At 52.7% G+C, this 24,145-nt stretch overlaps 2 protein-coding genes across 5 annotated transcripts in view; both read right to left on the bottom strand.

The window, feature by feature from the left end:
* Positions 1-4,055, bottom strand: part of CHD5 (chromodomain helicase DNA binding protein 5) — a 61,875-nt gene extending 57,820 nt beyond the window's left edge. For 3 of the 4 annotated variants that reach the window (XM_066270610.1, XM_066270609.1, XM_066270612.1), the window contains exon 1: positions 3,883-4,055. In XM_066270610.1, the coding sequence (XP_066126707.1) occupies positions 3,883-3,961 (79 nt within the window). In that variant the 5' untranslated portion in view covers positions 3,962-4,055. Of the gene's footprint in view, positions 1-2,406; positions 2,483-3,882 lie in introns of those variants that run through there. The other variant, XM_066270611.1, reaches the window with a different exon arrangement.
* A 5,670-nt stretch (positions 4,056-9,725) lies between these two features.
* Positions 9,726-19,543, bottom strand: RPL22 (ribosomal protein L22). Its single transcript, XM_066270607.1, has 4 exons — positions 19,466-19,543; positions 17,659-17,763; positions 14,641-14,765; positions 9,726-9,926 (listed from the first exon to the last, which is right to left on the bottom strand). Exons 1-4 carry the CDS (start codon positions 19,475-19,477, stop codon positions 9,782-9,784), a joined length of 387 nt encoding a protein of 128 aa, XP_066126704.1. The 5' UTR covers positions 19,478-19,543; the 3' UTR covers positions 9,726-9,781.
* Positions 19,544-24,145: the final 4,602 nt, after the last annotated feature.

Below are 24,145 nucleotides of genomic sequence, written 5' to 3'. Positions count from 1 at the left end.
ATACCACCAGGCTCCTTGAGACACCCCACCAAACCCCCATCTCCCCAAAGCGGGGAGGAGGGAAGCAAAGAAGGCCTGGCCTTGGGGTCATGGCTATCATCACTCCCCCCGGGCCCCTCAGCTCAGGGAACCTAAGATGCTCATGTGCCCGGGGCCGGTCCTGAGGGCACGGAGGACCTAGGCCATCCAAGTGTCTCTGGGACTAGAGTGGCCACACTGCCTGGCCAGGGGAGAGCCTGGGCTCACCTGCTCTGGGAAACCCACCCCTCTGGCTGACAGACAAGGTTGTGTAGCTGAGGAAGGGCTGGGTCAACCAGGCAGGGAACCTGGAGGAAAAGACCCAGGTGTCCGGCCCCTCTCTCCCCCCTCCAGCCCCGACTCCCACGGCACCCCAACTTACTGAATGTGAGTACAAGTCTTGGAAGCATGTCCTTGGGCAAGGCAGGTCCGCTGCCCCCCTCGGATGGTGCCAATGATAACAGTCACAGTTTAGTGGGCACCTATTATGTGCTGGGCACTGTGACCTAAATGTTCCAGGGCACTGTCTCAGCAGTCCTCATAATAAGCCTCTATGAGGTAACGAGTCTAGATCCCCATTCCACTGAGGCAGAGGGGTCTGGGGGGCTTGCCCAAAGTCAGGCAGCTAACAGACAGAGCCAGGACCCATTCGCCTCCTGAGTACTCCCTTTGCTGGCCGCCTGGGCCTCCAGGAGATCTTGGCAGCTGCTGGTCCCTGAGCCAGAGAGGCAGGCACCCACCAAGCCCTCCCCTGGAGGCTGGCTCGCCCACCTGCCTCTATGCCAGAGAGCTGGTCGGACAAAGCCCTGTGTGGACAACAGGAATACCGCTGCAGGGGAGGTAGGAGACAGGCAAGTGAAAAGAAAGTGGTTTTGACAACTAAGTCCAACTGTTGCTGATTCAAAATTAGCGTGATGGCTCCCAACTTGCTGGTTCCTCCCATCGCTCCTCCTCCTTCCAAGCCTGCGCTGGGCTTCTGTGTTCCTCCCAGAAAATGGGCCTGATTTCCCGGATGCAGGATGCAACAGTCCACTACTACTGTCCCAGGGACCCCGCCCATGTGGCCACCTCACCCCAGCACCTTTCACCTTAGCAGGCCCTTTGCAAAGTCGGCCAGCTGTCTGAAAGGTGTTTTGGAACCCGTTGGCTCCAGGTCCACGCAGGTCATGGCCATGGGCTCAGGCTCAGGTGGAGGGCTACAGAGCAGTTGTAATGGAGAGCCAGGGGGCCAGCTGGGGAACCTCAGGCGAGACCAAGGCCTGAGCTTAGGCTGTCATGGTGTCGGGGGCCAGGGGTGACCTAGAGACTCCCAGCCCTCAGACACTGAGACCGCAGCCATCTCACGACCATGCACAGCGCCAGGTGCCAGACACAACTGGTGACCATGAGAGACACACAAGGGGGAGCCCATCAACACAGAAGCAAACTGATGATAAAATTCCAGGGAGCAGACAGCAGCCGGGAAAATAAAGCATGAGAAAAGGTCTGCGAGCCACAGGGGTGGGGCCAGGCTGGAGCTGGGAGGTCAAGGAGGGCCTCCAGGTGGTGACACTGAGCAGGACCTAAATGACAGGAAGGAGGCAGCGGCGAGCAGAGGGAAGAGCAGATGAGGAAGAGGTCACAGCCGGTGCTCAAGGACAGGGAGGAATCTGGGGGGCTCCAGATGTGGAGAGAAGGCCAGTGTGGCCACAGAATGTGAATGGGTCATGGGGGTAGCAGGGTGGAACAGGGCGGGGCTGCACCAGCCACTAGAGCGGTGGAGTCTGGGGTCTGATCTGTGTTACAAAGGTGACTCTGGCTTCTGAGTAAAGGGTGGCCAGTGAGGACTTGTTAGGAAGCTCTGGAGTGGGCCAGCAGGAGGGGACAGTGGCTTGATCTGGGGACATGGAGAGGAGCCAGGAGCTTGGCAGGCTCGGGACATATTCTGCAAGTGGAGCACGTGCTCTTACTGATGGGGGTACTGTAGTCCCCAGGCCAAAGGGGCCAAAGCAGGACCTCTCCGCTGCAGGCCTTTGGGGGTGTTCCTCGGGCCTCTGGGGGCAGCCTACTGGCACCCCTGTAGCAACAGGCACAAGCAGGAGGGAGAAGGAGACTAGGGGGCGGGCAGCAGACTCGGACTGAGCACCAATGACACTGGCCCAGACAGAGTGAATTGGGTGTCCACCGGCACAACGGCATTTCTGGGGCTCCTCCCCTCCCCACATCTGGCACCCTGACACAACCAGGGAGAGGAAGTCTTCAGGAAAAGGGGACAGGGGACCCCACCAGGGGGTCAGTGAAGTCCCAGGAATGATCTCGTTAATGCATGTTCAGCTGTCCAGTGTCCCCATCAGAGCCACAAAGGGGCCACGCCCAGAGCACCATCAAGAACCACTGTGAACAACTCACCAAGGAACCAGCAGCCTCCTGGGTAGGAATCAGCCATGGCTTCCAAGCCTGCGCTGGGCTTCTGTGTTCCTCCCAGAAAATGGGCCTGATTTCCCGGATGCAGGATGCAACAGTCCACTACTACTGTCCCAGGGACCCCGCCTATGTGGCCACCTCACCCCAGCTCCTTTCACCTTAGCAGGCCCATTGCAAAGTCGGCCAGCTGTCTGAAAGGTGGCGTGAGGCCAGGTTCCTAAAGGGGCCTCAGCCACTAGGTCAAAGCAAGCAAAACAAGTGGGGAGGGGGAGGAGCCCCCAGTGGGTGTGGCCACCTGATGGGAATCCCCTCTGCAGGAAGACAGAGCACCCTGGGCAGCTGCTGTCTATTAGGCCCCTCTCCTCATCTCCTGCACATAGGAGTTGGAGTACCAATTTGTGGAATGTTCTATTCCCTGCGAAAGGCACCCCTGGCGCCAGAGAGCACACTGCTGGGCCAGGGAGAGCCCCTGGACATCCCACAGGTCTCTCGGGAGCACAGGAGAGGCCAGGGACTTGGTGCGGGATGCTAAGAAGTATCCGAGTCCCCCAGAAGGGAGGGAGAAAGGCTGGTGGACAGGGGGAGGCCCTGCCCAGCTGTGCCAGGAAGGGGATCGTCCCAAACAAACGGTAAGCAGCAGTTAACTAAAGAATGATCCTGCAAGGTTACCCCTGACGCACCAGCCATCTTTACGCTGAATTCTGAAAGGAATGGCAAGGGCAGGGGCGGAGGCCTGGGCGGCAGGCCCACAGCCAAAGCAGGGTGGCTGGGAACAGCACTGCCCCAGCGGCCCTGGGCTGCAGACGCCGGCGGCTGTAAGGCGCGCCAGGACGACGCCGGCGGCCGGGCAAAGTGTTTGGGAGCCGCGGTCACAGCACCCAGAGGCTGGAAGAGGAGAGTAGGAGTTCGAACCCACGCCCCCGGCCTGGGGCCCTCATGGGTCCTGAAGGAAGCCGCCCCAGCCGGGGCACTCGCAGGGTTCCCAAGCACGGCCCGTCTGAGCCCCACTTGGGGCCCCACCCAGCCCACCCTTGGGCGGAGATGGGCCAGCCCCTGGGAGGCCAGAGGCGCGTGGGGCGAGAGCAGGGGTGAGCGGCTCCAGGAGCCAAGCGCGATTCCCGCCCCCTTCAAGGGCACGCGGGCTGACCCTGGCGGCGCCGCGCCACCTCCCTGCCCCGGGCGCCCAGCGGAGCGCCCCGCACCGTCCTCCGCCTCCGCCAAGCCCGCGCAGCGGCCCGGGTGGCCCGATCGCACCCGCCCTTGGCCGCCCGCGCGCCGCGCCCCGGTGCTGGCTGCCCCGCGCCCTTGGCCGCGCGCTACCAGCAGAGCGGGAGCGCCGCCCGGGCACCCCCACATGCGTGCCGCCAGCGCCGCCCGCGCGGTCGGGGCTCTGGACCCCACCAGTCCTCGCGCCCCCTCCCCCGCCGCCCCGGCCCCAGGCGCAGCCGGCACCCCGCTCACCTGACATCTCGTCCTCGTTCTCCATCTCGTCCGCGAACAGCCGCGGCAGCTCCTCCTCGGTGCCCAGCGGGCCCCGCATGCCCGGCGCGGGGGGGAGGGGAGGTGGGCGCCCCCCCTCCCGCCGGGCGCGGTGCCAGCCTTAACCCGTGAGCTGCCGGACTGTTGCGCGCGGCGGGCGCGGCGGCCTCGGCGAGAAGATGGCGGCCGCCTGCCCCCCCAACCCCCCAAACCTCCACCTCCCCGTCTCGACCCCCTTCCTCTAGGCCGCCTTCGCTCTGCTCCCGCAAAGCCCGGGCTGCCCCGCCCACCGCGCCCCGCAGCCCGAGTCCGCAGCCGGCGGAGGGTGGCGGTGGCAGCGCCCGCGGCACGGCTGCACGGCGGGGGGTGGGGGGGGGCACACATGCCCGGATTGTGACGTCCAGTCTGGTTGCTGTGGCAACCCCATCCCATCGTTCCGGCAGCGCGACTAGTTAACAGCAAAGAACAAGTTGGGAGACTAGTCCTGGGCAGCCCGGCGGAGGGTGGGGACAGAGCGCTCCGGCAGGGGGAGCCGTCGAGGTGCCCGCGTGTCCGGGGACCCGACGGCGGCGCGGGCAGCCGGGCCTCGGGCGAGCGGGCCCAGTAGGAGCGGGGAACGCCGCCCGTGCGCGCCAGGGCCAGGGCCCGCCGCCGCCCCGCCCGGGAATGCGCTCGGCCTGGGTCCCCAAGGGCGTGGGGGCGGGGGCGCCCGTGCGGCGCGCAGCGAGCTCCCGCGTCCCTCTCACACGCACCGGGACCGTCGCTTTTCCACACCCGGCTCCGGCCCCGACACGCTTCTAACCCAGTTTCTAAAGAGGATTAGAAGAAAAATGTGTTCCGCACTTGGGGAAGGGGCGCTCCGTCAACCGGGGGTCTTCCTTGAGAAGAATCTGTGCACCCTGCTCCCACCGCCCAAGTGCCCTCTTCCAGAAAAGCCTTCCAGGCTGGATCCAGACCCCTGGGGATGCTACGGCTCAGCGTTCTCTGGGCAAAATCTCTCTCTCTCAGAAGCCACACCTGTCGCCAAGCGGGAAAGAAGCCACCAGCCCTCGGTTGTTAAAGGTGAAGATGAAGGCCAAAGACCTCGGGCGCAAGACTGGAATTTTAAATGAGTGCCGCCAAGACCGTCACAGCTGAAAGCCTCAAAGCTACTCTAAGAAGGCGAAAGTTTCCGTGGCCCGCATGACAGCCAGCTCCCCAACCTACAATGGGCAATAAAGGGAAGGCAGCCTTGCCTCACCTCACTGCCCCCAGGGCCAGAAACATCTTGGGGAATCCACTGGGGCCGCACATCGCTGCCAGGCACCTGCAGCGTCTGCCTGACTTGGGAAGTCAAAAGCGGGGGTGGGTCTCCTCTGTAGCATCTGCACCCCATCCCTGCCACACTGACGTCACCAGGAGTGCTCTCCTTTCCCAGGGCCTTTGGGGAACCAGGAGAGTTGTGCCTGCCTATGCAAGACCTCTTAAGGAGGTGGTCACAAGCTAAACCAGTGAGTCTAAGCCATGTCCAAGCTGTGACCAGAAGGCAATGGATGGCCTGGGAAGAAGCCTTTTTTTGTTGTTGTTTTTACAGGGACAGAAAGAGAGTCAGAGAGAGGGATAGATAGGGACAGACAGACAGGAACAGAGAGAGATGAGAAGCATCAATCATCAGTTTTTTGTTGCAACACCTCAGTTGTTCATTGATTGCTTTCTCATATGTGCCTTGACCGCGGGCCTTCAGCAGACCGAATAACCCCTTGCTCGAGCCAGCGACCTTGGGTTCAAGCTGGTGAGCTTTTTTTTTTTTTTTTCTCAAGCCAGATGAGCCCGCGCTCAAGCTGGCGACCTCGGGGTCTCGAACCTGGGTCCTCCGCATCCCAGTCCAATGCTCTATCTACTACGCCACCGCCTGGTCAGGCAGAAGTGTAGCCATTTTTGCCTCCCTGTTCCCATCCAAATTAATCGCCAGCCAGCCCCAAGCAGAAGCTTCTCTTCACTCGCTGCTGGGCAAGGGCAGGACCATGTGGCCCCCTGAATCACGGCACGGGGTGCCAGGAATCTCTTCTTCTCGCAGATCGTTTTTAAACCACACTAGAGAGAGATGAATGCGCCCAGTGCAGGTGGCCAGCAAGGGCAAAACGACAGGCAGCAGGGAGGACAGCTAAAAACGCAGAGGGCTTCTGGTGGTCCAAGGCTGCATCTCACATCACTGGGGAACTAGCCAAGGGACCCCAAATCGCTCTAGCTGGCCTGCATTTCCCTGACAATGCTCCCTTGCTCTCTCCAGGCTGGTTATCCAGCCAGGAGAAAACCCTAAGCACCACCAAACATGCCCACCCCTCAGTTACCAGCCCCCCGGCCCCTCCCAGCTTGCAGGATGAGGTCAGGACACTCCCACAGGTTCCCTATCCCACTTGAGAGAAAGTGACACACAGTATTTCCCTATCGCCATAAAGCCCCCCCCACACACACACACACACAGACACACTAGGCCTCTGAAGGGCCTCAAGTGCTTTTCCTCCACCCCTCACAGCCAGTCACGCAGGTCACAGCTCTGACCTGGCCTCGAGCAGGTGAACCCACCTCCTGGGCAGAGTCACCGAACTGAACACCCCTGTGCACCAAGACCTCACTTGCACGCCAAGCCCATTTCTTGGGGGAGGAGGCCTGTCCCTCTCCCAACCACGTGGGGTTGCTGGAGAGCTAAGGGGCTTCTCAGAAAGGCAGATTCTTGGCCTTGGTCTTGGCCTTGGCCCTGGACCTGAGAGTGTGTATTGGCCTTAAAGCAGCTGGTCAGCAGTTTAGACACTTTCAGCTTGGCCTGAAATAGCCTAGAAAAGAGAATGTGGGTTCTCAAATTCTCAGGTAGGAAAAGGCCTGAATGACCAGTTCTTCGGTTTTTGTTGTGAGATAAGCACCATCATGTCATCATTAGACAGCGGTCCTCCTGCGTCCTTCAGCAGAGCGCCCTGCGGGAAACAGACCCCCCAGACCGGCCTCTGCCTCACCTCTGGGGAGAAGTCACTGCCACAGCTGACTGCAGCACGGAGGCCCTTACTTGCGGCTCAGGCCACGCCTCCCGCGAGACTGCTCAGGCTCTCCCTGAGTAGGCTTCTGACCCCAGCCAGCTGTGGTTAGACCAGGGTCCCACGGGAGGTTCCTTGGTACTGCCAAAGCTGCAGTGGTCTCCTCAGGGACCCACATCCCAACCGTGTCCCTTCTTCCTGGGAAAGGGGCCTGTACACAGCTCAGTCTCCAATACTTGATAAGCTGGGAGGGCACAGGGGAGTCACAGGGACTCCAGCAGCAACAGGAAATGAAATGGAGGTGACCCCAAAGCCAGCCTGCAGACTCCCCTGAGGTCATCAATGATCTGACCCAGAGACCATTACAGCCTCCCAGAAATCAAGCATCCCCTATAAAGCCTCAGATATAAATACCCCAGAACATTCTGTGATTCTGACCATCTTGAAATGTATTTGATACTCAACCCTCCTGCTCCCCTCACTCCCCACCGCCATTTCTGAGTGTTTCTCCTGGCTCCGTGCTGGGCACCAATAGTTAGGACCTGTGTACTGCAACACTTGGGTCTTCCAGAAGGGCGATGGGGACATCACTCACGACTGTCAATGTCACCACGGAGAAGGGGGTCGCGGAGCAAAGTGACCCCCTTCCAGCTAGGGATGGTGTTGATCAAGCCCAGGCAGACGTGCTGGTGATAACTAGTCCGCTGAGAACAAGACTGTTCCGACTTCCCGTTTCATGTCTTTGATGGTCTTAAATCTCAGCCTGAAGCGCTCTGTGACCCAATCTGTTCCTGGGCCTTGAATACAGGATTTCAGCTCCAGCAGGTGAGCCGTGGTCCAGGCACTGCTGTGCATCAGGCGAGCGAACACTCGGACCCCCACACCGTCCCCCCATCAGAGATGCCACCCGTTTACAAACACCCGAAGAAACTACACGGAGAATTCAGCTCTGCTCGGCTGCAGAGCTTCATGGGGCCCAGCGGCACAACTACGGGGAAGAAAATGGGAATAAACGACATCTTCTCAAGCTTAATGAAGACCAAGGTCATTGTCAATACAGCAATTAATCAGTGAGGGCAAAATTTCCACTCCTAAACAGATTAACATGTCAATCCTTTAAAAAAAAAAAAAAAAGCTTTGCACAGTAACAGTAGCTGTGTTAGCCACTTTAATATAAAATGTGATCAAAACTCAATTACAAGAGTTCAAAAAGGCATAGAAAAACCAATGTTCTGATTTTATTACAAGTTTCTAAAAATCTGGGTGTTAAAAAAAACCATATATGCTAATTTCAGCCCAGAATTAATATTTTACAACCAAACTAATAATTACTACAGGGGAGCATCAATGCAACAATCAAGAAGAGTCATAAATTTAGTTAACAGTGACGTGGTAAGGCAGAGCTGGAGAGCAACTGATGTCTCAGCCAATGAGAGAAGCCCGCCTTCTGGGGGACAGAGAGACAGGAATTTCTGCTTCAGGAAATTTGCATAGAAATAGAAAATGCTAGAGCCTTTACCACGAATGAAATTTCAAAGCCTCAAGTTAAATTCAACCCAAGGTGCACCAAATGTTGAATTGGAGCCAAGGCAGGACCCCAACATCTCATTTCAGGTAAACAACTAGCAGAGCCCAAGAATTTCAGGTGTGAAAATTAGCTACAGGCAAGCTCTGTAAAAACATGAATTTTATTCACCATAATTTTAAGACAATGCAGACATTTCTGCAGAACTATTTATATTTCACAAGGGCACCATAAGGCATCAGGGTCTCTTCCCAAAGTCACTTGAAAACGCTGGTTTTTGTCAGCTACAAGTCCCTCCTCACAGCCTAAGAGAGTCTCCCCAGACATCCAGCCTCTAAGATCCCAGGACAAGGAACCATGCTCGCTTTCTACCCCAGTACCACGCAGGAACAAAACTTGGCTTGGTCCTGCTTAAGTGTGTTTGTAGAATGACTTTTGACCTTAAATCCAGCCATGGTCTAAATGGCATGGGAGCAGCTATCCCGAACATCTCAGCGGTTCTTTCAGGCAGAACCATCTGCCTCCCAATCCGTGTGTCCCGTCCCCCCCCCCCCCCACCACCACCCATGAAAAGACTCAAAAGACTCAGGCCTGAGCGGCAGACTTCCCACCAGGACTTGCACAGCTGCTGACATCTGAAAGCTCTACTCTTCCTCACCTCCAGCTCCCCCTGCCGGAGGCCCAAGTGACAGACTGTGTGCTGCGAAGGCCTGGAGAAACGTCTATGTACAAATTCTTTTTTGTGCACTGTACTTCAACTTAACACCTGGGATTTTTAAGAGGTGCTCTCCAAACCCTTTCCTGGGGGCAGCAGAGTATGCAGCAACAACAAAGAACCGTGATTTATTTCTAGAAGAAAACAGATTTAACAGACAGAGTAATTATGGACATCGAGAGTAATTTGTAACCAAAAAATAAAAAGACAAACACCCCAGAGCCCTCCCCTTTTCCCACAGGGAGGCCCTACACAGAAGGCATTGGTTTGCTGACTCAGGAGCCCCCACACCTGTACTCCTGAATGTGAGGACAGCGCCAGATCAAACCATCCCTGTTGCAGTGAATCACTACTGAGGCTCACACCTCCACACCTGATCCACTTGTTCCATGTCAAATCCTTGTCAGCTCCCTTAGGAGACCCCTCTTCTATTCTGGTATGACTACCATGAAAACTAATTTTTAAGCAGGGGAAAAGTCTAATGACAAAGTGAACAGCAGCCCAAGTGAAGCCCTTTTACTACGATTTCCAGTTTCCTGTTCAATCCACACTGCAGAGATACAAGGAAAGCCACCAATTTGGTTCCTTGATTTTATTTAAGAACACATACAAAACGTGCCAGGTAAACGAGGGTTAATCCTCATCTTCCTCCTCTTCTTCATCCTGGTTTATCTGGAAGTAACGTAATTCGTAACTTTCTTTGCTGTTAGCAACTACGCGCAACCAGTCACGTAGATTATTCTTCTTCAAATATTTTTTGGTGAGATATTTCAAATACCTGCAGAAAAAGAACACTTGAGAATGCCACTAGACACTCAGCCTTCTTGCACTCTGAAACACTGTACCTTTTATGGAACCCCTGCCTTCAAAGGCATTACACTTCAAAGTGTTTTCTCATCTTCCAAAAATGGCAAAATAAGGCATATACCCAGCCAATGGTCTCACAAGAATAAACAGTCACAGTTCATCTAAACTGGTAATAAAGGGGAGAACTGGTAAGATGTCAGAGCTGGCCATGAAACAGCAGCAAAATAGTTTTAGTGGCCACTGGAGAAAGATGCCGTGGTTAATTGACAAGTACACAACTGCAGTAGCTTTTATTGAGAAAGCACGAGGTTTCCACTGAGCCCCAAGCAAGCACTTCCTACACGTCACCTCAGTGAGTCAGACCTCTAAAGGAGGTTGTTCAGGTTATGGGGACGGCTTTTTTTTTTTTTTTTTTCCTGAAGCTGGAAACAGGGAGAGACAGTCAGACAGACTCCCGCATGCGCCCGACGGGGATCCACCCGGCACGCCCACCAGGGGGCGACACTCTGCCAACCAGGGGGCGATGCTCTGCCCATCCTGGGCGTCGCCATGTTGCGACCCTCCTGGGTGTCGCCATGTTGCAACCAGAGCCACTCTAGCGCCTGGGGCAGAGGCCACAGAGCCATCCCCAGCGCCCGGGCCATCTTTTGCTCCAATGGAGCCTTGGCTGTGGGAGGGGAAGAGAGAGACAGAGAGGAAGGTGCGGCGGAGGGGTGGAGAAGCAAATGGGCGCTTCTCCTATGTGCCCTGGCCGGGAATCGAACCCGGGTCCTCCGCACGCTAGGCCGACGCTCTACCGCTGAGCCAACCGGCCAGGGCCTCTGGGGACGGTTTCTTAGAGTCGTGTTACACACCCTCACTTCTGTTGTGACACCCACTCCCCAACACCCCGGACAGGCTGCCCCCACCACCCTGGCTCCAGCTTTGCAGTGAGCACTCCTCCTCTCACCTGTCTGCTTAGGAAGCCCTGCGGTGTGTCTCCTCAAGCACCTTCCCAAAGCCAAGGACAGGGAATGGAATGCCAAACAAACCCCCCTGACCAGGTGGCGGCGCAGTGGATAGAGTGTCGACCTGGGACGCTGCGGACCCAGGTTCTCCGAGGTCACCAGCTTGAGCACGGTCTCAGCAGCTTGAGCATGGGATCACAGACATGACCCCATGGTTGCTGGCTTCAGTCCAAAGGTCGCTGGCTCGGCGGGAACCCCCGGTCAAGGCACATATGAGAAGCAATCAGTGAACAACTGAAGTGCCACACTACGAGTTGATGCTTCTCATCTCTCTCCCTTCCTGTCTCTCTCAAAAAAAAAAAAAAAAAAAAAAGGCCCACTGCTAGGCAAAGTAACCTTTCCTTTCCAAACAGTTTCTCCATCTATAAAACAGGACTCGTGATACCAGCCATCTCTTTACACTGTAGGAAGACTGAATGAGACGCACAGGTAACTGGCATAGTAACAAGAACCCAAATGTTAATGTAATAACAAACTCACATCTCCAAGAAATGAATACCATTCAACAGTGTTACTTACAACAACAGCAATCTTCACAAAGATGTGAAGATCTTAATTCAATCTATCCACTTTTCCCTACATAAAAAAACAAACCAATATGGTTGTTCCATTTAAAAAATATTTTTCTTGTTTCTTTTATTATTTCTACCATATTTAGGTGAAGTGGTTAACTCGAAAGTTCAGGGGATTTGAAAATTTTCATACTAGAATGTTGAGGAGAGCTAAGTGGAGAGCTGCAGAAGTTGAGAGAAGCAAGTTTTAGATCAGGAGCACCTTGAATGTCTGAAGAAAACACAGATCTATCAGCAAGACAGGAAAGCTTTAATAGAAGACTCCTTTCTTTTGCCACTGGGTGAAGATCAGAAAATAGGTGGGAACTCAAGTAAGCTATGTCAGGAGATGCAATAATCTCTATCAAATTGCCTTTTTTTTTTAATTTGTACTTACTGATTTTAGAGAGAGAATAGGAAAGAAAGGAAGAGAAAGAGAGTGAGACAAAGAGACAGATTTGCTGTTCCACTTATTTATGCACTCACTGGTTGATTTTTGCATGTGCCCTGACTGGGGAATAGAGCCCGTAACTTTGGCGTATCAGGATGATGCTCTAACCAACTGAGCTATTGCCAGGGCTCAAATTGCCTTCAGCGCAAATAAAATAACTCAGCCAGGCAAAACAGGACTCCTTCACTTACACTTTAAATCATCTCTTGACTGATCTCTTTAAAAATAAAAATAGGACTACCTGACTGGTGGTGGTGCAGTACACAGACCATCAACCTGGGATGCTGAGGTCTCAGGTTAGAAACCCCAAGGTCACCGGCTTGAGCGGGGTCACTAGCTCAGCTGGAGTCCCCACCAGTCAAGGCACAAATGAAAAGTAATCAATGGACCACTAAAGTGACACAAGTTGATACTTCTCATCTCTCTCCCTTCCTCTCTCTCTCTAAAAAATAAAATAATATACAATAAAATAAAAGTAGGCCCTGGATGGGTGGTTCATTGGATGAGTGTCATCCTGGCACACTGAAGTCATGGGTTTGATCCCCAGTCAGGGAATATGAAGAGCAGCCAATAAGTACATAACTAAACAGACCAACTAAATGGAAGAATGAGTTGATGCTTCTTTCTCTCCCTCCCCCCCACTCTCCCCCCAATCAATGGAATTTTTTTAGTTTTAAAAAATTAGAAGTTTAGCCTGACCAGGTGGTGGCGCAGTGGATAGAGCGTCAGACTGGGATGCTGAGGACCCAGGTTCAAGACCCTGAGGTCGCCAGCTTGAGCACGAGCTCATATGGTTTGAGCAAAAGCTCACCAGCTTGGACCCAAGGTCGCTGGCTTGAGCAAGGGGTTACTCGGTCTGCTGAAGGCCCACGGTCAAAGCACATATGAGAAAGCAATCAATGAACAACTAAGGTGTCACAATATGCAACAAAAAACTAATGATTGATGCTTCTCATCTCTCCGTTCCTGTCTGTCCCTGCCTATCCCTCTCTCTGACTATCTCTGGAAAAAAATAATAATAGAAAAAACCTTAAAAAAATTAGAAGTTTAAAAAATAAATAAAAGCAAAGGCTTACCTATAACCAAATTTGTCCTAACACACATTCAAATTTCCTACTATTTGATACAGTTTGATTGAAAGCTTTTTCCCTGGCTGTTGGCTCAGTGGATAGAGCATCAGCCTGGCCTATGGATATCCTGGCTTCAATTCCCCGTCAGGGCACACAGGAGAAGCGAACATCTGCTTCTTCCCCCTCCCTCTCCCCATTCTATCAGTCTTCCTCTCCCCATAGCCAGTGGCTCAACTAGTTCAAGCTGGTCCCGGGCCCTGGAACATGACAACCTCAGGCACTAAAAATAGCTTGGTACTCCGATCCTCTGCCACAGAAGATCCCCATCAGGGCAAGGAGCACACGTGGGAGTCTGCCTCACTGCCTCCCCTCCACTCACCTTTTTCTTTTTCTTTTTTTTTTTTTTACAGAGACAGAGAATGAGTCAGAGAGAGGGATAGACAGGGACAGACAGACAGGAACGGAGAGAGATGAGAAGCATCAATCATTAGTTCTTCATTGCACGTTGCAACACCTTAGTTGTTCATTGACTGCTTTCTCCTATGTGCCTTGACCGCGGGCCTTCAGCAGATCGAGTAACCCCTTGCTGGAGCCAGCGACCTTGGGTTCAAGCTGGTGACCTCGGGGTCTCGAATCTGGGTCTTCCGCATCCCAATCCAATGCTCTATCCACTGCACCACCGTCTGGTCAGGCCTCTCTACTCACCTTAAAAAAAAAGAAACTCCTAGGAATACGCCAAACTCTGGGCTAGGAGCTACATACAAACATGGCCAATTGTTTCACGACTTCTAAAGTGTTTTAACTTCATTCTCCAAACAAAACTATGCAATACAGCTGGGTAAGAGAACCAATGTCTGACTCAGAACATGAACTGCACAGGAATTAGAGTGACTTCAGTCTAAACTGAAACTTCAGACTTTTCGTACAATTGTAATAACAAGGATAAAAATAAATATATAAAATTAAAAACGCAAGCTCTTCCATGTGGCCCAGAGGCAGAGAAAGTCTACATTTTCAAGAATGCCATATAAGCGAGTCTGCCCACCTTGACTGCTCGAAACACCTGAGCCTGTGAAAAACAATTTTTACAGCTACCAAAGGCTGTATACTTTTTTGGGGTTTGTTTTTTTTCCCCGAAGTTAGAAGCAGGGAGGCAGACAGGCTCTCCCATGTGCAGGACTGGGATCCACCTGGCATACCCACCAGGGGGCGGTGCTCCGCTGCAATAGGAGCCATTCTAGCACCTGAGGCAGAGGCCACGGAGCCATCCTCAGCGCCCTGACCAACTTTGCTCCAATGGAGCCTTGGCTGCAGGAGGGGAAGAGAGAGAGAGGAAGGAGAGGGAAGGGTGATGAAGCAGATGGGTGCTTCTCCTGTGTGCCCTGGCCGGGAATTGAACCCAGGATTTCCACATGCCAGGCCAACCGGCCAGGGTCAAGGCTGCGTACTTTTAACTGCCGTAACAGCCTCCATTCACTCAGTGCCTCGTCCTGGGCACGGCTACCGAAGTTCAAACAACAGATCAGACAGCCACATTCCTGTCCTGGCTGAGGGCCGGCATCTTCCTGCAGGGACGCAGGCTGGTGGCACTCTTCTCTCCCCATACCTTTTAGAAAAAGGCACCTCAGAAGTGACAGTGATCTTGCTTTTGCTTCTTTCGATGGTTACAACTCCTCCACCGAGATTCCCGGCTTTCCCGTTCACTTTGATTCTCTCCTGAAGAAACTGCTCCTGTAAAAACCACCAAATCGACCCATGAGGGAAGTGACAAGCTCACCCGTCCACCAGCAGAATCTATTATTCATCCTCCTTAACACTGAACATAATATGTAATATGTTCCATCTTTTTTAAAAAAATGGTAACAACGGGTTCGATTCCCGGCCAGGGCACATAGGAGAAGCGCACATTTGCTTCTCCACCCCTCCGCCGCGCTTTCCTCTCTGTCTCTCTCTTCCCCTCCCGCAGCCAAGGCTCCATTGGAGCAAAAATGGCCCGGGCGCTGGGCATGGCTCTGTGGCCTCTGCCTCAGGTGCTAGAGTGGCTCCGGTCGCAACATGGCAACGCCCAGGACGGCAGAGCATCGCCCCCTGGGGGGCAGAGCACCGCCCCTGGTGGGCGTGCCGGGTGGATCGCGGTCGGGCGCATGCGGGAGTCTGTCTGACTGTCTCTCCCTGTTTCCAGTTTCAGAAAAATGGAAAAAAAAAAAAAAATGGTAACAAATCTTTAGCTATTAATATATACAAGGTCTGACATCTAGGAACAACAATTAGAAAATGACACTATCCACTTTATTTACACATCCAACAGGAAAACAAAATCCTAGTATGAACACACTTGACTGCTCCACACAAGGTCAAATGTGTCTCTACATGGAAGCCTTTGACTCATGGGTCAAAGGTAAAGAGTAGACAGGAAATCCGGGGCCAAAATGCTACAAGCTTGGTACAGGCAACCAAGGTTGCAAACAACTTCTGAATCTAAGGAGAATAAAAACACTGTCCTCAGCACAGTTTTCTCTTCAACCTAGTAAAAGGAGCAAAAACATAAAATGACCAAAACAATCACAGGCCCGCTCCGTGGCCACGTGCATGGCACAGGGGCAGCCCAGGAGCCCAGAGGGGTCTCGGCAAAGCCCGGCAGCGGCGGGGGCTGGTGCTCCACCTACGTGGCTTTGGGGGGTCTTTGTCCAAAGACAAAGGAGGGCTCTTTTTGGTATTCTTTACTTTTTTCCTTTTGGGTTTCCTTAGGATTTTTTCCCTTGGTTTTTTTCTTTAATATTCTTTTTCATTTTCTTTCTATTGCAATGATATAAAGTCCCTTTCAGCTGCAAATCCCTACAGTCCTGTATTTAAAATTTCCAACCATAATATGCTAAATGGTGATGGGGTAATGTGACTAGATCAGAAATTGTGATTCCTGCACCTGAGACTCCTGACTCAAGTTTTCTACCCTAAGAAGGAAAGTGGTGCCTGACCAGGTGGTGGCGCAGTGGACAGAGCGTCGGACTGGGATGCAGAGGACCCAGGTTTGAGACCCCGAGGTCGCCAGCTTGAGCGCGGGATCATCTGGTTTGAGCAAAAGCCCACCAGCTTGAACCCAAGGTCGCTGGCTCCAACAAGGGGTTACTCACTCTGCTGAAGGCCCACGGTCAAGGCACATATGAGAAAGCAATCAATGAACAACTAAGGTGTTGCAACACGCAATGAAAAACTAATGATTGATGCTTCTCATCTCTCTCCGTTCCTGTCTGTCTGTCCCTGTGTATCCCTCTCTGACTCACTCTCTGTAAAAAATAAATAAAATTAAAAAAAAAAAAAAAAAAGGGAAAGTGGTCACACACACAGATGAGTGCAGGGAAGTGGCGGGGGGGGGGGGGAGTGGGCAGGGCCATGACAGACACAAACTGGGGCCACCACAAAGGTTAGGAGGGAAAAGAAGCCACAGAAGAAAGCAAGAAACACTGGATGTAGAAGACACTAAAAAGCCAAGTGAGTTTCCCTCCTGTGTCATCAGTGGCCACAGGCCGAGCTTTTCATTTTTTTATATTTGGAAACTATTCATGTTGTGATGTTATTTTGGCAGTAGCTGATGCTCTGGAGGCAGAAGAACAAAGGTAACTTTGGAAGGTTTCTGCACACTAAGAAGCCTGAATTCTTCTGGGGTGGTGACCAGAGAGGAAGAGTAAAACACCCAAATCAAGCTGCAGAGTCAGAATGTGACAAAGGCTGCCTGACCAGGCAGTGATGCAGTGGACAGAGCGTGGGCCTGGGATGCTGAGGACCCAGGCTCAAAACCCTGAGGTTGCCAGCTTGAGTGTGGGATCCTAGACATGACACCATGGGCGCTGGCTTGAGCCCAAAAGGTCACTGCTTGAGCAAGAGGTCACAACTGGCTCAGTTGAAACCCCTTGGTCAAGGCACGTATGAGAAGCAACCAATGAACAATTAAGGTGCTGCAACTATGAGTTGATGCTTCTCATCTCTCTCCCTCCCTGTCTGTCCCTCTCTCTTTCTCAAAACAAAAGTGGCAAGGTTGATTTTTCTAGATTTAAGTGAAATAGAGGAATACTGGGGAATGGGCCAAACACAAGAGCAAAAAACAAGTACAGAGCAAGGCCTGAAAAAAAACCTCAAGCTTCAAGTACAAGTCAGAATGCGGGACACTTGACGCTGTACTTTAGGAACACGGAAAGCTCGAGGAGACGCTGCTATCTGCCCAGCAGGAGAGCCAGGACCCCAGCAGCCCTGTCCCTGAGCATCAGGGCCCATCTCTTATACTCAAACACAGCAGAGTGCAAAGGGGACATGAATCTGAGGAAGTCTGTCCATTTCCTGATAACTTTTTAAGTAAAATCCTTTTTGGACATAAAGCAAGACAAGAAGAGGAGGCAGTTCTCTAGCACCGATGTGCTACAGCCCAACTTGCTTATTCTTCACAGCCCCATCACACATGAGGGATCCCACGACTGAGAAACAGGTAACGGGACCTCGCTCCCAAGTCCACACAGAGCCAGACTGTGGCGCTGCCTAGGAGCTGGGAGCAGAAACAGGCTCCTGTGTGTTTTCTCAGTACAATCTCAAAAGGTTCTCGGCTCTCCAGAATGGCACCAAGGGTCCAACTTACAAAATTGGCAGCATCCATGATTCCATCTTCTACAGGATGGGTGCAGTCAAGGGTAAACTTCAGAACTTGCTTCTTTTTTTTACCCCCCTTCGCCACAATCTTTTTCTAAGAAAGTACACAAACACAGATGAAGGCACAACCAGCCCCCACCCACCAAAAAAAAAAAAAAAAAGAGTAAAAGAACCAAAAACACCAAAGGTGTACAAGCCCATACAAATGCAAAACTCAGGGAGCTGTGTTCCCTTACAAGGGTGCCAAGAGCCATCCTCTGCCCAAGAATGGAGGAGTAACACCCTAGATTAGGCCTTCTGAAGGGGAAATCATTCTAGCACTCGACCCATTTACACTTTCCAGACTCCCCAATCTCTTCAGGCAGGAAGGTCTGTTAGCTTATGAAGCACAACACAATGAAGTTTCCCTATTATGTGCCATAGCATTTCCTGAAATAACTCACCCCGGGATTCAGGCACAGGCCTACAAATGTCTTGCCTACCTAAAACAATTTTAATCTAAAATCAATACTTGTCCTGATCCTCTAGACCAGGGTCCTGACCGTCTCACCTGCCTCAGAGTACATCGTAGCAGCCAGGACAAGAGAAAGGCCGACATAGGCTTTAACTACAATTCTATTGTCAACAATTTCTGGTCTTTCCACTAACTTAATCTATGAATTAGCACTTTCAAACATTCGGCTGGCACATTATCCCACAAGGTTCTAGCTCCTCTACTCTCACAAAGAAGCTGACATTCTACAAACTCCCAACACCGTTCAAAAGGCATCTGTACAACCTACTTACCTGTAATTCCACTCTTAAAAAATTCTTTCTTTGGCAGAAATCTAAAAAGACCTCGACACAAACACACCTTAACTCCCGCCCCACTTAATGTTGCAAAGAACTTCATAAACCGTGCATGAGCTGGGTCACCTTTCCAAACATTTAACTACTGCAAAAATCACCGACACCTTCCCCCCTTTTTTAAGACATCCCTTCCTAGTCACGATCGAAAGGGCTGCTTTACGATCTAGGACCAAAAAAATACACAATCAAAAAGGGAAAGGAGAAAAAAAACAACACCTGCCATCACGGTTTTAAACAAAAACATACGAATGCATTGAAGCATGAGCATAACAAGTCCACCCAAGGGGAGCAGGTGAACCGAAAAAACGTGAGCGTAGGACTCCCAACTCTCCCCCAGGTGACCTGGGAAGAGAGCACCTGCAGGCAGAGGGACACGAGGACGCCGCGCCGCCCCGGCCCGGCTCAGGGTCTGTACACCTGCGCCCCGTACTAACAACGTCCTCGGGGGACGCTACAGAGGTCCTCGCACTCGGCCCTGCCTCGGAAATCAGACCACCTCCCGTGGGCATTTTCACTCGTCCCCGAGTCCTGGCCATAGGCTTCCCGGATGTGCGGCTCCCCAAGGGTGGCCGGTCCCCTTCTCCTCCCCGCCCTCCGCCCCGCTAACCAGGCCCAGACGCTCGGCTGTCTCACGCCGGCCGGGCTCCCAGAGCCGCAGACCCTCCCAGGCCGCAGCCCCAGCACGCCAGTTCCCCGATGGCCGCAGGCTGGGGTCCGAGCTCGAGCCCGAGCTGCGTGCAGGTCTCCGTCCCCGGCCCCAGGCCGCGGCCTCCTCCGCCCACAACGCGCTGCGCCCAGCGCCGGCCCGGACGCGACCCAGCCGGCCTTCCAGTTCAGCCCCGGGCTGACGATTCAGAACGCCGTCCCCTGCGAACCGCGTAAGAGCAGAGCCCGCGGGGCCCACGTGCCAGTCTCGGAGCGGAGGCCTCACGCGGAGCCATACTAACCACAGGCGCCATTGCCGCAGCGGAGGGAGAAAGGGAGTTGAGCGCAGTGCGCAGACGCAAAGTGCCACAGCGCGTAGCTCACGTCAGGCTCAGGCCGTACCAATCAATCCGCCACGCCCCTTGGTCGCCGTCGACGCACCCTGATCCGTACAATCGGGGAGCGATTGTTTCTCCCTGCTTGCAAAACCGGTCCAGTCGTCGTCGCAGGCGTGGGGGCAGCAGACTGAGGACCCGGGCAGGTGGCCTGACTCATTGCTAAGGATCGGAGTCGGGGAGCCAGAGCGAGCCTGCCCAAAGAGAAATAGAGAGACACGCTCTACGTGTCTGTGTCTTGGAAAGAAAAAGAAAGAAATTCACTAGAGTCTACTGCCGGCGGCCGCATGCGGCCCCCTGAGGCCATTTATCCGGCCCCCGCCGCACTTCAGGAAGGGGCACCTCTTTAATTGGTGGTCAGTGAGAGGAGCACTGTATGTGTCGGCCCTCCAACGGCCTGAGGGACAGTGAACTGGCCCCCTGTGTAAAAAGTTTGAGGACCCCTGCACTAGACCATAAGTTAGCAGCTAATAGGATGGAGTCAAACCCATTAATTTGGGGAGGAAAGGCCAGACCCTTATGGCCCTGGGGTCCCAGTGCCCAAAAACACTTTGGCATCTTCCTACCTAATGCTCAGATTGGAAACAGGTGCCCAGGGGCTGTGTCTCGCAGCGGTGGCCCTTTCTGCTGCACTCTTTCGGGATACCCCTTCACCATCTCATACAGGCCGCCCACCCAGTGATCACCTCCTGGCTCCAGTTCTGCCAGTGCTTCTCAAAGTGGCGTGGAGGCAGGAGTCTCTCCTGGGGGACACCGTTACAATGCAGACTCCTAGTCCTGGATCCTAGTGAGGGTCTCAGTGCAACTTCTCCCAAGCTCCCAAGGAGAGAGAGGCTGCTGCTGGTGGTTCATGGACCACAAGTTAAGTAGCAAGGGTCTTCTTTCCCAGGTACAGTAGACAGACTGGGACAAGAAGGGAAGAAAACAGATGTTCTCAATTAGAATTACAGCAGCTGGAGAGTGAGAGGAAGAGAGGACAGTTATACTGTTAATAACTGCGGACCCGCTCTGACAAACAACTGCTCGCTTTCCCTTTCCTCTGTCAGAATTTAGGATTAAGGTCGTGGTCAAACATGGCAGCAGCGGCGTCTGGGTCCTAGGTTTCTGGGCTACTAGGTCGGTTCCAGCCCCAGCAGGCATTGCCTATGTCCAGTGGGGTCCACTGCGCCACCCTCACCTACTTCGTTGTGCTCCCGGGGTGGGAGTGAGCATACTTGAATGTTTCTGAAAGTGTTGCCCACTCCAGTCTCCGCATCAGGTCCAACCCCTTTCCCTGGGGAGACAGATGGTAACCATGCTCTATTACTTAATCCTCATGGGAATCCACTTCCAACTGTCTATGAAGATGAATAAAGAGAACCTGGACCACGACCCAGTGGGGACCATAGCCCTGGTTTGGACCACTTAACTTACTCTGCACACGGACCAGAAAAGTATATCTAGTATCAGATGATGACCAGAATATACCCATCTTCCGCCTGACCAGGCAATGGTGCAGTCTTCGGACTGGGAAGCAGAGGACCACAGTTGGAAATCCCAAGGTCTCCAGCTTGAGGGAGGACAGAGGCTCATCCCACTTGAGTGCTGGCTCGCTGGCTTGAGCAAGGGGTCACTGGCTCAGCTGGAGCCCCCAGTCAAGGCACATATGAAAAAGCAATCAATGAACAACTAAGGAGCTGCAACAAATAGCCCAAATAAAGAATGGATGCTTCTCATCTCTTTCTGTCTGTCTCTCTGCCTTTGTGTGTGTGTGTGTGTGTGTGTGTCTCTCTCTCTCTCTCACACACACACACACACACACACACACACACACTATACTCATCTTCCATCTCTTTACGTCGGGAGATGGCTTAAATAAATAACTTAGATTGGTCATGAAAAAAATTTTAGTATTAATTTCCAGGTGGCTATTTCTGTGATAATCGAGCCCTAGGAGCCTCCGCTTATTTCCGCATGAACTTTCCCATCTGCTGAGCACAGCTAATCCCCAGGAGTGAATACTGCTCCTCCTTGTGGACTCTGCAGAACTGGCCCACAGCCTTTCCCATCCCCTATAGGTGATATAAATCCTTTCAAAAGGGCTTACATTGCCTTCTGAAGGGCTTACATCTTCCTCCCATGGGCTTGCTGGTGGTTTAGACTGCATGCCCCAAGACCAGTCTTCTTTTTTTCTCCTAGCAATGTCCTAATAAACCCTTTCTTTTAAAAAGACCTTCCGTGGTGGAAGTTAAAGTTTTTGTTTAACTGGAATTCTTTCCCCCACCCTCACCCTCCGGTTCCTATCAATTACATTCAGGGGTCCTGCCTTATAATCACTCAGCTGCAAACACCCTTTACTCTCGTTACCTGGCCACGACTTAGTCACCTGGCCAAAGCCTAATCCTGGCTTTACAACTGTTGGAAGAAGCACCACACTGGCTGACTGCTCTGGGCTTTAAATCAGGCCTTCTGTGCCATTGACCATGCTCCAACCCACCCTGCTCTTCTCGACTGCAAACCATAGTACTGCTTTGCCAGCTGTGCCTGTCAGTGGGGGATCAGGGAGAGATCCCGCTGAAGAAGAAAGAAAAAACTCCTTCCTGTTCGCTTTCTGCTTGTTCTGTTCTGTGGGCATGACCCACTCTTCCTTCTTCCTCTGAGCAGTGGCAGTCGGAAAACTCCAGAAGCAGCAATTGAGCCCAGCTGGCACTTACTCCAATACTCTGTCCCTCAGAGGCCCCGGCAGAGCAGCCCCTCCTTGAAGGACCCCTTCTAGGAACTTCTACATTTTAATAATAATAATAATGTTTCCTGCAATGTCTACCATTTTTATTTCACCCCATTCAGTAGGCTGGCTTACAGGTCTTTATTCCTAATTAACAATCTTTTACAAACAAGTGAAATTTCTCCTGATACCACTCCTAACCCAGCCCTCGGGGTACCTGCCAATCCCGAAGTCCTCTCCTGATTGTTTTACACCTCTGATCAGAATGCTGGGCACTCCTCCCCAAACCTTCCTCTTAGCTGAGGACTTCCATTACTCTTTCTTTGAAAATACTGAACCAATCCAAAGAGAACTTACAGATCTCCTGCCTCCATACCTAACCACCCAGCAACAGCTATACTCCAGGACTCTGCCTTCCCTCCTGTTATTATGGTAAATTGTCCTGGCCCCCATCTGAGGCCAACACTGACACTTAGGCATTTATCTCTACCCTTCTGCCTACTTGAGAACATCACTCCAACAGCCTTGCCCCTTCCCATGAAATCATAAAGGTATCCTTTCTTCTAGACCATTCCATGGACTGCATGCTTATCCCCCTATAATTCATATGTTAAAGTCAACTCCCAGGGTGAGGGTATTAGGCCACACCTAATGTGATTAGGTTTAGGGAAGGTCATGAGGGTAGGCCCCACAGTGGGACTGATGCCCATATAAAAGAAAGAGACACACGATCTCTCTAACATGTAAGAACATAGCTAGAAGGCTGCCCACTGGCTACAAGCCAAGAAGAGTTTCCAGACCAGGAACCAAATATACCCAGACTCTAGAACTGTGAGAAATACATTTCTGTGGTTTAAGTCACCCAGTCTGGTCATTTTGTTATAGCAGCCTGAACAAGGCTCTGTCTTTTACAGCTTTATTAGAAGAGTTGCCCCTGAGTCCTGTCTGCAATCTATCTCCTCCAGTTTTCTGTGGAACCCACTCTGGTCATGCCTTTGCCCAACAGCCAACTGGATAGTTTTGTCAAGGTCCCTGGTGACATTGGTCTGTTAAGCACCAGATTCAGGTCTCAGTCCTCCTCTTTCTGTTTCTCTTAGCATCTGACATTAGAGGTCCCTCTCTCCTCCTTGCTGTTCCCTCCTCCTTCCGGGACTAGAAGTGCTGCAAGGCACAGGGCTCCTCTAGCCTCCCTCTACACTTGACCTTTGGCAAGACCCCAGCTCATGCCTCTAAATACAACTCCCCAACGTGTGTGTCTGCAGCCTTGACCCTCCCAGGACCTCTGACTCATCTAATCAGCAGCCTCCTGATATCACTGGCCTGGAGTGTCAGAGAGACCACCTCATCCGCCCCCTGCCAACTGGCACCCTCCCCATACCTCACCCCCTCACTTCGGCCCCACCCCCCACTCTGAGTCCCTTCGTCTCCACCCAAATGGTCTTCTTTTCTGTCCTGTACATTTACTCCAGCTCTTGGGACCTGTACTTGCTGCTCCCTCTGCTTTGAACTCTTCCTGGTTCCTCCTGTGTCCGATCTTCCTCATCCTCCAGGGTCTCAGCCTCAATGCCCCTCTGACCCTCTGCACCCATAAGTGGCAGGTGTGCCCTCAGCTTAGCCCCCTCCCAGCTGCCCTCCATCACATCACCCTGATCGTTTCCTTCTAAGCATGTAAAACGGCCTGCCATGGTTGTTCTTGTTTATTTTGTTGACTAACCTTGGCTGGTGTGTCCCCTTCCATGTGTGTGGCCCATGATAGATGCTCAATAAATCCTGTCCAACTAGCTGAAGACGGGAACAGATAGATTAAGCCTGAGTATCAGGAACAAACAACCATCTCACCCCTCCAGAGGGAAACTAACACATCATTCACTTACAAAGCACCC

Source organism: Saccopteryx bilineata, chromosome 3, assembly GCF_036850765.1.
Source record: "Saccopteryx bilineata isolate mSacBil1 chromosome 3, mSacBil1_pri_phased_curated, whole genome shotgun sequence".
NCBI classification, from domain to species: domain Eukaryota; kingdom Metazoa; phylum Chordata; class Mammalia; order Chiroptera; family Emballonuridae; genus Saccopteryx; species Saccopteryx bilineata.
The sequence above is the reverse complement of the archived record's forward strand: the minus strand, read 5'-3'. Positions and strand labels throughout refer to the sequence as shown.

Coding starts and splice junctions, on each gene's coding strand:
- RPL22 (XM_066270607.1), bottom strand. Junction 14,766..17,658: donor TCATGGATGCTGCCAATTTT/GTAAGTTGGACC, acceptor TGGTTTTTACAG/GAGCAGTTTCTTCAGGAGAG. Junction 9,927..14,640: donor GAGGTGCCTTTTTCTAAAAG/GTATGGGGAGAG, acceptor CTTTTTCTGCAG/GTATTTGAAATATCTCACCA.